The sequence below is a fragment of the Acipenser ruthenus genome, chromosome 21 (assembly GCF_902713425.1).
Source record: "Acipenser ruthenus chromosome 21, fAciRut3.2 maternal haplotype, whole genome shotgun sequence".
Lineage (NCBI taxonomy): Eukaryota > Metazoa > Chordata > Actinopteri > Acipenseriformes > Acipenseridae > Acipenser > Acipenser ruthenus.
The window spans coordinates 9,968,821-9,984,899 of NC_081209.1; the positions used below are offsets into that span (position 1 = coordinate 9,968,821).

The following is a 16,079-nucleotide window of genomic DNA, read 5'->3' on the forward strand; positions in this document are numbered from 1 at the left end:
AATTGATGGTACATTATATCAATTTAACAGTCATTTTATCATTAACATTATGGTAATTATTTCCCCCATTGTTGTCTATGTAAAAATATCAAAATGTGTGTATTCATGTATATTCCACAACAAAACACATTCAAATCCCAAGTTATTCAGAAGACACACTTTATGAATCCCAGCAATAAAACACTAAGCAGCACAGTATGGCGTGTGTAGTGCTATGTAGCTTTATTACCCTTGCCTTCACCTTTAAACAGCTCTACGTACAGTACTGCAGCTGTCCTTTATCACTGCTAACACAAAGGTCGTCTCTGATAATACAGCACAGCAAACTCATTCCAGCTCTGGAGGTAGACTCTCAAACTCAGCAAGTCCATGGCACGAACTCCTAGTCAAGCTCTTTTCCAAGATTACTTTGTAGAGCTGATCAAAGTACAAAGCACCCATTTATTTTTTGTCCAAGGCAATTAGGACTGGGTGTGAGTTGCATCACCTTGGTTTATTCTCCTCTTTGCTAAATCAGAGGTGAGAAGCTTGGGCCAGCTGAGCCATTCAAAACATCCAGTGTATGAGGAGCCTCCTTTCTGAAATCTAATTTACACCTTTGATATGAAAAAATACAACAATCCAACAGACATTTTGGAGCAGAAGGCAGATTGGATATTTCAGAAGAATTCAGTAGGTAGGTTTTCAGTGCGTCAGTATTAGCCAAGAAAAGATACATGGCAGCGGTAAGGCACAAAGTCATTGCATAACACAGCAGACTACAGTTTGAGAGTGGCCAGATATGGATATTGCAACTCAATGTTTGGTGCCACTGTATGCAATTAAATTTGGAACATGCCCAAAAGCAGATACATTTGCCATCAATACTCCGATCGACAACTTTTCTTCTATAAAATAGTATTTAATGGCTCGAGTGACAGTCAATCGTCCATTGTTCTGTATATACAGACATGCTCAAATTTGTTGGTACCCCTCCACAAAAAACGAAGAATTCACAATTTTCTCTGAAATAACTTGAAACTGACAAAAGTAATTGGCATTCACCATTGTTTATTCCATATTTAATAGAAATCAGACTTTGCTTTTAATTTTTTATTCAACATAAAATTGTAAATAATAAAACAAATGAAAATGGCATGGACAAAAATGATGGGACCACTAACCTAATATTTTGGTGCACAACCTTTAGAGGCAATCACTGCAATCAAACATTTTCTGTAGCTCTCAATGAGACTTCTGCACCTGTTAACAGGCCCACTCTTCCTGAGCAAACTGCTCCAGCTGTCTCAGGTTTGATGGGTGCCTTCTCCAGACTGCAAGTTTCAGCTCTTTCCATAGATGTTCGATAGGATTCAGATCAGGACTCATAGAAGGCCACTTCAGAATAGTCCAATGTTCTGTTCTTATCCATTCTTGGGTGCTTTTAGCTGTGTGTTTTGGGTCATTATCCTGTTGGAGGACCCATGACCTGCGACTGAGACAGAGCTTTCTGACACTGGGCAGTACGTTTCGCTCCAGAATGCCTTGATAGTCTTGAGATTTCATTGTGCCCTGCACAGATTCAAGGCACCTTGTGCCAGGCACAGCAAAGCAGCCCCAAAACATAACCGAGCCTCCTCCATGTTTCACTGTAGGTATGGTGTTCTTTTCTTTGAAAGCTTCATTTTTTTTGTCTGTGAACATAGAGCTGATGTGACTTGCCAAAAAGCTCCAGTTTTGACTCATCTGTCCAAAGGACATTCTCCCAGAAGGATTGTGGCTTGCCAATATGCATTTTAGCAAATTCCAGTCTGGCTTTTTTATGTTTTTCTTTCAAAAGTGGAGTCCTCCTGGATCTTCTTCCATGGGGCCCACTTTCGCTCAAAAAGCGACAGATGGTGCGATCAGAAACTGACGTACCTTCACCTTGGAGTTCAGCTTGTATCTCTTTGGCAGTTATCCTTGGTTCTTTTTCTACCATTCGCACTATCCTTCTGTTCAATCTGGGGTCGATTTTCCTCTTGCGGCCGCACCCAGGGAGGTTGGCTACAGTTCCATGGACCTTAAACTTCTTAATAATATTTGCAACTGTTGTCACAGGAACATCAAGCTGCTTAGAGATGGTCTTGTAGCCTTTACCTTTACCATGCTTGTCTATTATTTTCTTTCTGATCTCCTCAGACAACTCTCGCCTTTGCTTTCTCTGGTCCATGTTCAGTGTGGTGCACACAATGATACCAAACAGCACAGTGACTACTTTTCTCCATTTAAATAGGCTGAATGACTGATTACAAGATTGGAGACATGTGTGATACTAACTAAAGAAACAAATTAGTTTGAAATATCACTATGACCCAATTATTTATTATCTTTTCTAAGCGGTACCAACAAATGTGTCCAGGCCATTTTAGAATATCTTTGTAGAATAAGCAATAATTAATCTCTTTTCACAGCTTCTTTGCTTTATTCTATGACATACCAAAGGCATGCAAGTATACATGATAAAATAGCTTTTAATTTCATCACTTTTCAGGAGGAATGAAGCATTATTTCAATGAGCTGTAAGGGTACCAACAAATTTGAGCACGTCTGTATAAGAAGGCTGTTATCCTTACATAAGGCAATTTGTCTCAGAGTAACACAGTAGTCACCAGTTTTCATCCCTATAGCTAAATATTATACAAAGAACAACAAAATATGTAGAACAACTCAGACTCTGAGGGTGCTAGAGCATTAAAACTAAGACATTAAAAACTGACAAAGTTTTTTGTTTCAACATTACTGGAAATATTCACATGAAATATAGATGCTGACCTTAGTAACTATACAATGTGAAGTCACTTATTTAATATTCAGTGTATTCCATATACACATTCATATTGTGGTTATTTATTTAAACTATCAGAGTACTTCTTGAAATAAACCAATCTAATGTTAGCCTCTCCTCAGTAAAGTATTATTATGGAAGGTCTGTACTGTATGTATGTAATTGACAGATTTCTTTATTTTTGTGATAGGTATACCAGCTGGAATCAGACTTTATGGACTTATTCAATAGAAAAATAGGCAGCATTTGAAGTTTGCACAGTAAAATAAATGGAGATAAAACAGCATAGAGGGTTTACCACTTACCAAAAAGTTCAGTTAAACTGGTTTAATGTAAAATACCTTTGATCACCTCACACTAGACTATTAATACATCTTTCTGCTAAACAAGCACAATGTTAATTACTTTTTTTGTTTGCCATTTCTCTACTATATTCATAAGGGTACTTCATACATAAGGGTTGAGTATATGTTGGCACCAACTTTGACTAATGAACAAAACTTAATCATGAAAAGCTTCTCTTTGGATGAGAAGAAAGAATATAAAATCAAAATCAAGTACAATTTAAAAAACTCCATAGAAAGAAACAACTCACCTCCTCCACTGAGCAGGGCAAAATTACACGGCTGGAAGGGAAAAAGAAAAATATGTTAGTTACATGAACAAAAATACCTAAAGTGCCACAATGTGAATGTTATTTTAAAATATTGTATTTTCAAGGAAAATAGGGGTGTGCATAAATGTGTTATGGCAGGTAAATTACTAGGGATGCAACATTACACTACTGTCACGATACTTCTGATATGCAGGTCACGATATGATATGTATCGCGATACATGTGATAGTCTTGATGGGCTACTTGTATGATGCACAATATGATCAAATGATCATTCAATGATGGACTATTTTGTTAAAAGACTAAATAAATTGCATATGGCGAGTTTGTATTACCAACTATAAAAACACACATACTCTTCAAGAACCACTTCGTGATCTCCAATGATTTTTGTTATGTTTTTGGTCTTGTATCAAAGTATCATGATTCATGGACACACTCAATAGTGCCACATTTTGAAATACATTGAACAATCCAAACACTGTCAAATTGTCACAGGTGCTTTTAAAACTCTGATATGAAGACTATCTCAAATGGGTTTGAAATGTCATCATGGAATCATGGAATACCACTGATGTACCAAATGTAGACAAAGTCTGAGTCGTGGGCATCACATCATCCAGAATTAACTACAGTAACATGTAATTACATCATGTGCACAACTGCTGGTCATGTGACCACTTGGTGTCTAGAACAGCGACAGCGACCCTATGGCACGCGTGCCCAGAGTGGCACGCCGAGTGAGCAGTTATCTGCTTTATTTATTTATTTTTTTTTTTTTTTGCACGCCCTCTGAGTGGCACTTTGGAAAGGCAGTCAGTTTGATTTGCAAGGACGGCCCCGCCCCCAGTAATTAAGCAGCGCTATCTGTAGCCGTTATTATCTACACGTTCATGGTTGGCTGTTTATGCTGCTGAGCTGCTTTATTCAAGTACCCTGGGAACAGAAAGCTGATCAAAAACAGCAAGTCTGTCCTATGGAGGATCAAATGTAATTGTGGTCAGCTATGGATGTGTCAGCGGGACACGCGGGGAGGAAGGCATCGTTAGCCTGATGGTCGTAGCATTTTACTGACCGTCATCTGCTGTACTAAATGGAGAAATGACCACAATCTTTCATACTTTACACTAGGGGTCGCGGGTCTGCGAGCCTAAAATAGGTTGAAATTACATAACCAAGCACATTCGGGCTTACGTCTTTTTTAAAAAGATGTACAGCTTTTCGCACACGTGTTAATGTGCAGTGCAAGGTCTTTTGCAGGTGTCACTGGCGGCAACACGTGCATTGAACTTTAAAGCAAATGTCCCACGCAGTTTTGATTGTCAAACCTTTCCCTTGTCATAAGTACCGAAAATATATTTCACTGTCACATACTCGTATCTCAAACTATGTAATCTTTGTTTGATGCACTGTTTTTTTTTTTTTTTTGTTTGTTTTTTAATACTATTTTAATCTTAATTACGGGTCATACTGTGGTATGTTACCCCTCTTCATACAGTGGGGAAAAAGCAGGTTGTAAATTCTCAAAAATCAATCGTCTCAAAATAAATTATGCCTCTGATATGTAGAGTACATTTGTGGATACTCCTTTTTTTTCAAGGTAGTTTGACACCACAGAAATCTTTTTCTAATAAGTATGTTATCTGCTACTCGCCTTTTAAATAGTTATTTTACAAAATGTAAAAGCAGTAGATATGTTTTATGTAAGTAAATATACAGTTGGAAAAAAATGACGGTACAGCGGTAATGGCTGCCACTGTGTGCAACTGCAAACAAAAAAACAAAACAATTATGGCCAGGGTTACTGGTGCAGCGTGCCAATTGAGCAAACGTCTTATATTTATTGTATGATGCACTGTGATTGTTGCTTTTACTGATGTTTAGCATTGTAATTCTAAACTTAATGCGTCATGAAATGTGATTTATGTATTTTACGGTAGTTTAGCAATATAATATTCAAATTATGTATTTATTGTATGATGCACTGTTATTCTTTTACATGCTGTGAAGTGCTTTGAGATGATGTTCTACTATGAAAGGTGCTATATAAAATTAAGATTGATCTTACTTGAATAAGGATTAAAGAGTCATTGTCCAAAATATATAGAGGGGCATATGCAAAGGTTGATGGGTCCCTGTGAGGAGCACTATCACTATTGCTTTTTATGTCTGTAAATTTACAAAAAAAAGAATGTGCAGTGTACTTAGGGACAGGGAATGGGGAATGTAAGGGAATTGCTTAGGACAGGGCTCCCGAGTGGCGCATCCAGTAAAGGCGCTCCTCGCAGGATGTGCCCTATAGCCTGGAGATCGCTGGTTCGAATCCAGGCTATGTCACAGCTGACCGTGACCGAGAGTTCCTAGGGGGCGGCGCACAATTGGCTGAGCGCTGCCCGGGGAGGGAGGGCTTAGGTCGGCAGGGGAATCCACGGCTCACCGCGCATCAGCGACCTCTGTGGCCGATAGGGCGCCTGTGGCTCTGCAGCGGAGCCGCCAGATCTGTGTTGTCCTCCGGCACTATAGGTCTGGTAGCATTGCTGTGGATCTGCAGTGCGAAAAATGACGGCTTGGAAGGAGCACGTTTCGGAGGACGCGTGTTTCAGCCTCCGTTTCCTGAGTCGGCGGGGGGGTTGCGAGCGGTGAGCCGGGGATACAGATAATAATTGGGCATGCTAAATTGGGGTGAAAACCGGGGTAAAAATAATTGGCGACGACTAAATTTACAAAAAAATATAAAAAAAAAAAAAAAGGAATTGCTTAGGACAGATTGCAAGTTCTCAGGGACAAGCGGAAATTATGGGAGGTGAGGGGAGACCAGCATTAAGTGCCCAGTGAAGTATACAGGGGAACAGGAGTGGGATGGGGTTGAAGAGAGAGGGAGTGTATGTTTGGTCTGGCAGTTATGATGGGGATGGGGATATGGATGGGATGGGGGAGGGGATGTGGTGGGCAATATTAACTGTGGACATTTTTTGTTAGGTATGGCACCCAGCAAATATCTGCAATAGTGGGATAGCTGTTCATGCTGAAAGCTGCTGTTGTATAGAGATCTCTTCTGGGGAGATAGTAAGACAACCTGTTTCAGTGTGCTTCTATGAACCACGGGTTGAAAAAATGTCAGCAGATATTCAGCAGCAGAAGTCCCATTAGTCATAGGAATGTAAATATTGTTCCCCCACACCTGCTCTCCAGACAACAGAGGGGGGGGGGGGGTTCAGGGTTTGGGGAGGTTGCGAGGGGATGAGGGCTGAAGGAAGGGTTCTGTCCTAGTTCATGTAATGTTCTTGATTATTTTGTATCGTGGATTGCTGTTTTTTTGGTATGTTTGCTTAATAAAAACTTAATTACAAAAAAAGGAAAGTAAATATTATTTTAAAAAGTTACCGTTTAGCCGCCGGATAACCTTTTACACCCCTAATTAATCATTGGCACCCTTGGCACTTAGTGATGTATATTTAAAAAAAAAATCCAACTTTGGGCACTCCAGCTAAAAAAGGTTCGCCATCCCTGGTCTAGAACATCTATTCTTACCAAACTGAGTACACCTCAGGAGGTGAAAACATGTCCAGTCCCTGGTATTACAGTATCAAATCTCTATTCTAATCCGGGTACTCCTTTCCCTTTTAACTCCAAGTCTTACTGCAATAGCTTACCAGCAGCCAAGCTTGGCGAACATCCATTTTCCAGAATTTCATAAGACGTTTAGAGACAAAAACCAGACCTCTGCCCCCTGGGAAGTTCCAGTACCAAGAAGGCAGGGATTCATTAGCTGACAAACCCTGGGAAAAGCAAATGACTCCATAGTGAATGAAAAAAGGCTGAGCTTACTCACTACTCCACAGTGGTGTGTAATCAACAATTTAACCAAATCCCAACCCATCCATACATACATACATAATTTCAACTCTCACCGTCTTGCAAAAGTCACATGATTAAACAATCTATCTTGATGGCCAAATGTTCTGTTTCTCAAAGTTAGATGCCAGGTCTATTTTTGGAAAGCGTTTTCCTTGTTTCTGAAAATACAAACATCCAAACAAATGATGCCAACCTTTTTGTAAATACAACATGCATGATCTGTAAGGCAGCCCTTCATACAGCAGAACTGGTCATAAGGCAGTAAGGTAGCACAGCAACATTTTTATGGGTTTCAGAAATAGGACGGATCAATTGTGCGCATTTTATCAGTATAAGCAAGCAACCCTTCCTTAATTTCACCCTCTTAATTTTAATCTATATTTTATTAACACAAGGACATGGCCACATTTGGCAAAATAGAGTGCCAGCAGCAAGACTTTACTTAAATCCCTTTCAGTATCACCTCTGTATGAACAGAATGGTCCTGCCTTCTCCAAACAACCACCAGTGAAAAGTATGTGGCACAGGGCCAAAGGCAAGCCTTTATAATCTGGACCCAGCTTTCAGTTTCCGTCTTTTCAGTTTGATGAATGTGTGATGAAATTCAAGTACAGATGTGACTCTTAGGACACCAGTAACAAACCCTTACAACTGTGCTTTTAAGTTCAATAGCACAGTGCCAGAACAAATCAATGGTTCTGTACAACCTGCAATGTTTCATTGGATCACATACATCAAGCTACGATCCAGCGGCACTTAGACTCAGACAGCAATTAAAAACGAAAAAGGTTGCGGATAGTGCATTCTTTCAAAACGGAAAAATTAAAAATAACTTTCTGAAACAGAAGCACGTGACAACGTAGTAATGTTAAACATTATTAGTTTCACTCAAGACCGACAGCTACAGTTGGGACTGATTTATACATTAAAATACATTAACATAGCAGATTACTCTTGATCTCCGCATCACCATCCTGTATTTGTTCACAAACGCATACTCTAACTTTAAGAAGCACAACCACAGACTACATTCTTGACAGTAAGTTAATATATATAAGACACATTTTTTATTTCATTAAAATATTATCATTTTGTTATCGTGGGGTCCCAATCAATACATAAGTTGATTATTATTGCTATTGTTACAAGCCTATTTATTTATTTAATTGTTTTAATTAAAAAAAGGTCTGAACGAGAAACATTTTAAAAAGCTGTAAGGAGAGGCTCATCACAGCTAGTCTGTATTCACGTGTTTTCTATTTATTCATTTTCATATGCTTAATTACTGGTACTGCGGTAAAACTTAGGGCAGGCTGATGTGACCAGCTCCATTCAGAGATGCGTTTAACCCAAGTACCAGTGTAGCTATTGGATTTGTGAATAAGACATTTAACATCCTAAAAATTAGACTAACAATTATGATAAACACCCAAACTAATCATGTTAAATACAAAACCCATATTGTGACATCCCTAATCACATAATAAACAAATGTACAGCTTTATTTCATGGATCACAATAATGATAAGGTTCAAAGGCATCACACAACTAGGGCACAATCAGAAGAGAGAAGTGCATTCTAGAGGGTAGAAAGCTAGAATCACACTAGGGTGTCCATCAGACTTGATTACAAGTCTAAAAACAAGTTTCTGGCACCACACAAGAATGAAGGCATTCCCCGACTGCTGAATCAGCAAACTCACAAGTTTTAATAAGACATTTGTTTTATTATATTCTACTCCTCCTATGTCTTTCAGAGGATAAAAGATCAACAGTTAATCAACCTGACAATTGAATCACAGAGGCTGTAGTTTTAAACAAAGCCGGTTTGCTATGATCCTGCACCAGTACTGCAAGTGATGCACTGTTGGCCTTTAATATGTAATGCAGTTAAGCTTTTAAATTTAAGGACAGTTTTATATTTAGGGTTATTCTGATATGGAAAAGATGGAAAGATAACACTAAAAACACTATTGTACATCCTCAGCAATAGTTTAAACCCAGCTCCGGTCATGAGTGAAATGAGTTTGGTGATGCAAAACCATCACAAATTTTAGCACATTTGTCCTACTTTAAATGACGGAGTTGTCAGTTCAGAACGGAGGTGCTATCTTGTGGTACCTGCGGGTTCAGCCCGACTGCAGCCAGTCTCACGCCTTTCAACACCATGAAATCCACAGCAACCAAAAAGACAGACAGTTACACAAGGCTGCAAGCAATCGGTTGTACATGAAGCGCATGTGCTTTGGATCTGTGTGCCATACACTGGAAGTACTGTAGTAACACAATTCTGTTGGTTTGTTTTTATTGGCATTTTTATAGAGTCATTCTCTGCAAGACTATGCAACATACTAAAAATTGTCTTTGGCAAATTGAATCATCTTTAAAATAAAGTTAAGAGCATCAATAACAAACAAACATTTAGAAAAAACATGTTATAACCAATATCTGTTGTATGGTGTGCTGTATAAGGTTAGTTTTCTTAATAAACATCAGCTTGTAAGTTGGTCACTTCAGGTAGGTCTATACACTGAGAATACACCATCTCACTGCAAAGATGAAGAGGCAAAGCAATTAAAACTATTGTGTTCAGAATTTAAACAGTAGTAATTAATACAGTAGGTATACTCATTTGCAATGCTAGGCCTGAAAGACCTTTAGACCTCCAAAACAAAAAAACTGGCAGAGTAGTTTTAAAGGGGGGCTGGTCTCAAGAGGAGCTTAACTATTGTATTGTATTTGGAAGTTTTGGGCTGATTAGACTGGATCTTGAAAATAAGTTGTCCACAAGTTGAGAGGTTGACCACAGACTGAAATCAAGCATGGTTCCTGCACACTTAAACCACATTACTGTTTTATGTTGCAAGCTGTGCATGGCAACTGATTTAAAAGAACACAGAGTATGATGACAAAGATTTCAGCAATAGTAGTTTAAAAAACGGAAACACAAATAATTGACTGCTGTTGTACTCAACTCTGTGCTTGTTCTAATTTTGGTGATTAAAGAACAGTTAATCATGGCATTTATTGAATTTCTGGGGAGTAGTAGCGCTCTGCTACTCCCACCACACATGCAAAATCCAGTGCGAGTGCTGCGATCAGACATTAATTAAAGAAAGCAGGGCGCTTTATAGCAGGGCACACATGCAGCGAAGAATTTGGTAGGGACCGGAAAAAGTTCCTAGCTATACTTTTTTGAATCATCTTTTTAAATCACTGCACCACAGACACTGCTTTATTTAAACTAAGTATAAATGTAAAAAGAAAAATTAAAAAAATTAAAATCCCAAACGGCACAAACATTTAATCCCCTCCCCCCAAAAAAGCATGTATAGTTTCTTGATGCATTGTATACCACTATATTTGAATACAATATGTACAATTTGAAATAAGTACATTTTAAAAATGATTATACTGTACATACTAAATCAAGTGAATTTTCATTAACAATGTGTATGACAGTGAAGAGCACTGTTCCCCCAGCCGGGATCACACATACAGAGTACTTAACGTTTGTATTGTCTCTATCCTAAAAATCGAGACAAACAAAATAAAAATAAAAAAGCAGCTATGGAAAGATACCATCATTTCTTGAATAGAGAGCTCAGTATGTTTATTTATTCTTGTTCTCCAGCGTTATTTCCACAGGAAATCCTTGTTCTGAACAGCCGTCTGTATCCCAGGACAATGAGCATATTTTTAAAATGAACTGCCGCACAGAGCAACCACACACAAACAGTGGGTGGAGATTTGCAGTTGCAGTAGTTTAGACTTGTTTATTGCACAATAAATAAATTGGTAAACTGTGACACAGACAGTAGAGTTAGTTTAAAGAAGAATTATGAAAACAGCTCCAGGGGTGTGGAATTCACATCGCCCGATGCCTGGGGCAACATGATTTGTCTGAGGAATAAAGTTTTTTTTTCTCTTACTATGTACTTTCTGTTGCTAGAAAAACACTCTCGAGTAGATTTCTAGAGAGCCACACAGGTTTCTGAAAACTTAGAGTAAATAATGGGGTTCCAAAAAATGTTGCGTTACATGTCCCCACATGTTGCTACAACTGTTTAAATAATTCACCTGTCATTTTTCTTTTCATTGTTAACATCCTGACAACTTTTTACACTTATAAAACATTTTCAAAAGGTCCGCTGTAGTGCACGGATAGTGTAAGGATTATTGCCCACATTGTCAAACAGGTATCCCCTCAATAACAATCCATGATGTGGTACGGAACAGAAAAGCCAGAGCACTTATGATAGAAATAAATGGTGATTTAGAGAACAGATCTCAAACCCCAGTGCACTAGATTGCACATTTTGAAGAGAGCTTTGAAAACAAACTTTAGTTTTAAGTTTTAAGTTAGAAGTGTAAAGTTGTCTGGATGTTAACAATGAAAAGAAATTACAGGTAAGTTATATAAACAGTTGTAGCAACATGTGGGGGTGTATATCACTATTTTCCAGAACCCCACTACTTACTCTCTAATTGCAATTCTCCATTGGACAAGAATTTATTTATTTATTTTTAATTCCACACCCCCGAGCTCATAATTTTATACTTTCATAGCATAATGCCCATATTGGATTTGAACACACAAATTAAACAGAGGTTGATATTTGTCACTGCCCTTTAATTGTGTATAATTCTGCTACCTCCCACCACTAAGGCTGAAGATGGTCTTGAGCAGACTGTGTAAAAGTTTTAGAGCAGAGTATAAAATCTAGTGCAGATCACATTAAAATAAAAGTAATGTTAGATACTGTTTAATTTTCTAAATGTTGAAAAAACTTTACAATTTAACACATTTAAACTTATTGGCAATTTTTGGAACCAATCAAAAAAGCCATCATGAGAAGCCCTCCATTGGAGCGAGATTACATGTTGTGTATGAAAAAGATGAAGCACTGAATAAACCTTACACTTCACACATGCTACACTAACCCTAAAGCTGACCTCTATTTGACAGGCATGTCTTTGATAATAGTTAAATGTTTAGGAACAATTCTAAACATTTAACCTCTAAACTATTAGCATCCCAAAAATAAATCCCATATAATTTTATAGAGAATTTCCAGACACCCCTACTGCGAGTGAAAGCCCTTCAAACACAACAATCAGAAGCAATATAAAAAAAAAAAAACCTTGGGGAATGAAGAGGCCATTCACCCCATCAAGCATTAAAACGTCAACTGATAAGAGTTTAATTAGGGAATATTTCAAATGTACATTTTATTAGAATAGTCAGTGCGTGGATATAAATGTGAGTAATATACCATACCGCATTATTTAGTCATGCTTTTTCACAATGGGACAGATTTATTTTTATTTGCAACAACTTAGGCACACTATTATAGGACAAATATAATTGAGTTGCAGGTTATTTGGCACCTTAAGGACCATTTCAGATTGCGCCCTGCTGTGTCCTAAATGATTTCACTGCACTTACAGTACAATCCTTATACTGTAGGCAATTATTAGATCTATTCAATTATTGAACCTGGACTGGACCTTTAAAGCTGGCTCTACACCTGCAGTCATTTTGTTGTGCAACTCGTTCCCTAAAAGTTGCAAGAAACAGCAGTCCAGCCATCTGCCACCTGCACCTGATTCAACTGAAACAGCAGACAACCTATAACTGGACACATGCAGCTTGTTGAGAGGATTGCTCAAAAGCAGACCCTGGATCTGTATTGTACAACCAGTACCATACCTGCCATCCAACTACCACATTGACATCCACTACTCAACAAATACAAAGAACCTGCTTCAGCTTACACTGCAAACCCAGAGCACATTTGTAACACAAGAAAAACACCTGACACTGTCAAAAAAAAAGTATAATGCCCAGGAACCAAGATTTTAGAGTTTAAATATTCTTTCAATAGTAAAATAAATATCATAATTTAATTTTAATCAGCTAATAATGTTCAATACTATTCCATATTAGATGGAAGGTTAAAAAAGTAACACACCACAGGGGGGTGCAATTCATATCGCCAAACGCTCCGGACAACAAGTTTTGCTGTTATACTGTGCCCGAATGTTGCCCTCCCAAAAAAAAAAAACATCAGGGTATGAAACCAGGATCACCTTGCTGCAGCAGTGTTCCAGTTAGCCATCATGGGACAAGATGTTAGACAAGGAAAAATAGCTGTAAAATGTTGTACACTGTTTTAAAAAAGTTTATAATAAACAAAAGAAAAACTAAAAAAAATGCAGAGGAACTTGACAGGTTATACATACAACCTTTAAAAATCTGTGGCACAGCAGTTACAAAACTGAAAGAACATCAAGAAAAACCTGAATGTACTCACTTACTAGCAAATATGTTCCGAACTGCACTGAAAGGAACATTTCCTTTAAGTATGTTATACATTTGTTGAGGTGGGGGTCACAGGAACATTGTGTTTCTTCAAGAATTTAGTGAACCAGAAGCTACAAGGTTAGATCAGTCCCTGTTAATCACTAATTGATCGACTGATTGAGTTCACTGTTAAAACCAAAATCATACAAGTTATATTCTACTTTTTTGTGTGCGTCTTATGCGATGGAGGGGGCAAGTAGATTTTTAAAGGATAAGTAGATTGACATCTTAAACACAGACATTTTAATATAAGGAATCTGGTTTGACACAACGTTTAAATAAAATTCAACACAAATAAATAAAATAAAAAGTAATAATTAATAAATAAATAAATAAATAAATAAATAAATAAATAAAATCACTGAAAACCAGTTCCTTTTTTAACAGCTAAAACCAGGTCGATAAATTAATCTTAACTGTATCTGGATCTAAACCGATTCAAAAGCAGTGAAAGGCATCAGTATTTCATTCAAGGTAATTTTCAGTGGCTTCCTCAAACCTCTTCTTACACAAGTTCTGATCAAAGTACAGACTCTGACGGTACCAAGTAACTTAGTCATAAACACAAACAGCAGTATTAAGAAATATCTTTGCTTTTTATCTTTGTAATTTCCTTCAAACAAGATCAACTCGTAACTAAACAGGACAGAAATTAAACCACGTTACATTCGTTGTCTACAGATACAAAGTTAATATATAATGTTCTACCCCCAGAGGTTATGTTTAAATCATCGAACTACATTCTTTCAACAATACTGGTCAGTGGTGCTAGGCTTTTCAGCAATTCTGTACTGTAGTACAAACGAGGATTAATCACGGTAAACAACCACGACCTTATCCGTATATATCGTGGTTTAATCCTGATAAAACAAACTATTAACCAGGCTAATGACCCAAGCAGTCCGCCAACAGGCTTCAGTCTGGGTGTCCCCTAAATGTCAATTACAAACTTTGGAATCAAGATAATGCGCAACTTGTTTATTGTAATGTTCATTAATAATAACGTTAGTTATTTAATTCAAAATGGGCATTAATGGTATTTTGGAGGGTTTACATGTCCTAGCTTACTGACAGCTCCACTTTATCGTTTATTAAATACTGATTCTCAATACTTCACATTGTTTCTTGGTATTGAAATGCCGTAGATCGTTTTCTCTCAACTATCTACCTATACAAAACCCCAAAGAGAATTTTAACAAGGTGCATTCAATCCCTGTCACTAGTACAGACCAGGCCCAAGAAACCGGTAAAATATACACCCAAGCTACACCCTGGTCATTTTACACCAGTTAAATCGTCTGCAACAAACTAAGGACGCCGGAAACGTAACAATCACGAATATAAATAACATACACTTTTTTCTTTTTTTTTAATTAAGAAAAAAACTAAGACTTTAAAAGCATTAAAAACCGTAAAACATTACACTCACTATTCCTTAATCAGCACCATCTTCTCTTCAGCGACTGCGGCTGCGCGGACCCTGACGTCACCGTGCTTTATCAACAACCGCTTTATTCCGCCCCCTGTCCCTGCGGATTGGTCAGGCGAGGAGCTGCTCAGCGGGAATTCTCCAGTGAGAATTGGGGGGAACACAATTCCCAGTGGGTGCCACCTTTGTCTGTCAAAGCTTCGTGTCTCATCTCGTTGCATCATGTGAAACTGGCTCCATTTTGGCTCTAACTATTCACTATTCTGTAGAAAATGAAAGCAATTTGAGCCAACATGGCAAACACAGTAATTCAGTTTCTCAACATTTATTTTTATCACCCCTTGCCTCCCACTGTTGACAGTCACGGCTATCCAATCGAATGAATGGCAGCTCGGTTTTATAAGAAGGCGTGGCCACACTGTGATTGGACAGCTGAGATTGAATAGGAAAACGTTTTTGCGTAGACCACTCAAACCGCATTTGAAACATAAAAATTGGTATCTGGATTTTTAGTTCTAAAGTGTTTGTGTGTGTTTTTTTTTTAAATTAATATGCATTTTTTTATATTTTAAAAATATACAAATATTATTTTTCGCCCTCCTACGGTAATTTGTTTAAACACCCATCTGCATAACCTGAACTATCAATTCATAAGCCTCTATATTAATAATAAAGTTATATGTGTAAATGGTATCAGAAATAGATATGCAAAATAAGGCAGTTAGGCTTCGTGTTTTGCACTGTGCTAGTAACTATACATTTAACGTTATTTTGTGCAGTTTCATTTGTTTCAGTTGACACACATAAGAACATAAGAACATAAGAAAGTTTACAAACGAGAGGAGGCCATTCAGCCCATCTTGCTCGTTTGGTTGTTAGTAGCTTATTGATCCCAGAATCTCATCAAGCAGCTTCTTGAAGGATCCCAGGGTGTCAGCTTCAACAACATTACTGGGGAGTTGGTTCCAGACCCTCACAATTCTCTGTGTAAAAAAGTGCCTCC

At 37.8% G+C, this 16,079-nt stretch overlaps 1 protein-coding gene across 1 annotated transcript in view; it reads right to left on the reverse strand.

The window, feature by feature from the left end:
• Positions 1 to 15,312, reverse strand: part of LOC117428239 (phosphatidylinositol transfer protein beta isoform) — a 70,673-nt gene extending 55,361 nt beyond the window's left edge. The window contains exons 1-2 of the mRNA XM_058994783.1: positions 15,077 to 15,312; positions 3,402 to 3,432 (exon numbers count right to left, since the gene is read on the reverse strand). Coding sequence (XP_058850766.1) covers positions 3,402 to 3,432; positions 15,077 to 15,300 — 255 coding nt within the window. The 5' untranslated portion in view covers positions 15,301 to 15,312. The remainder of the gene's footprint in view (positions 1 to 3,401; positions 3,433 to 15,076) is intronic.
• Between the last annotated feature and the right edge of the window lie 767 nt (positions 15,313 to 16,079).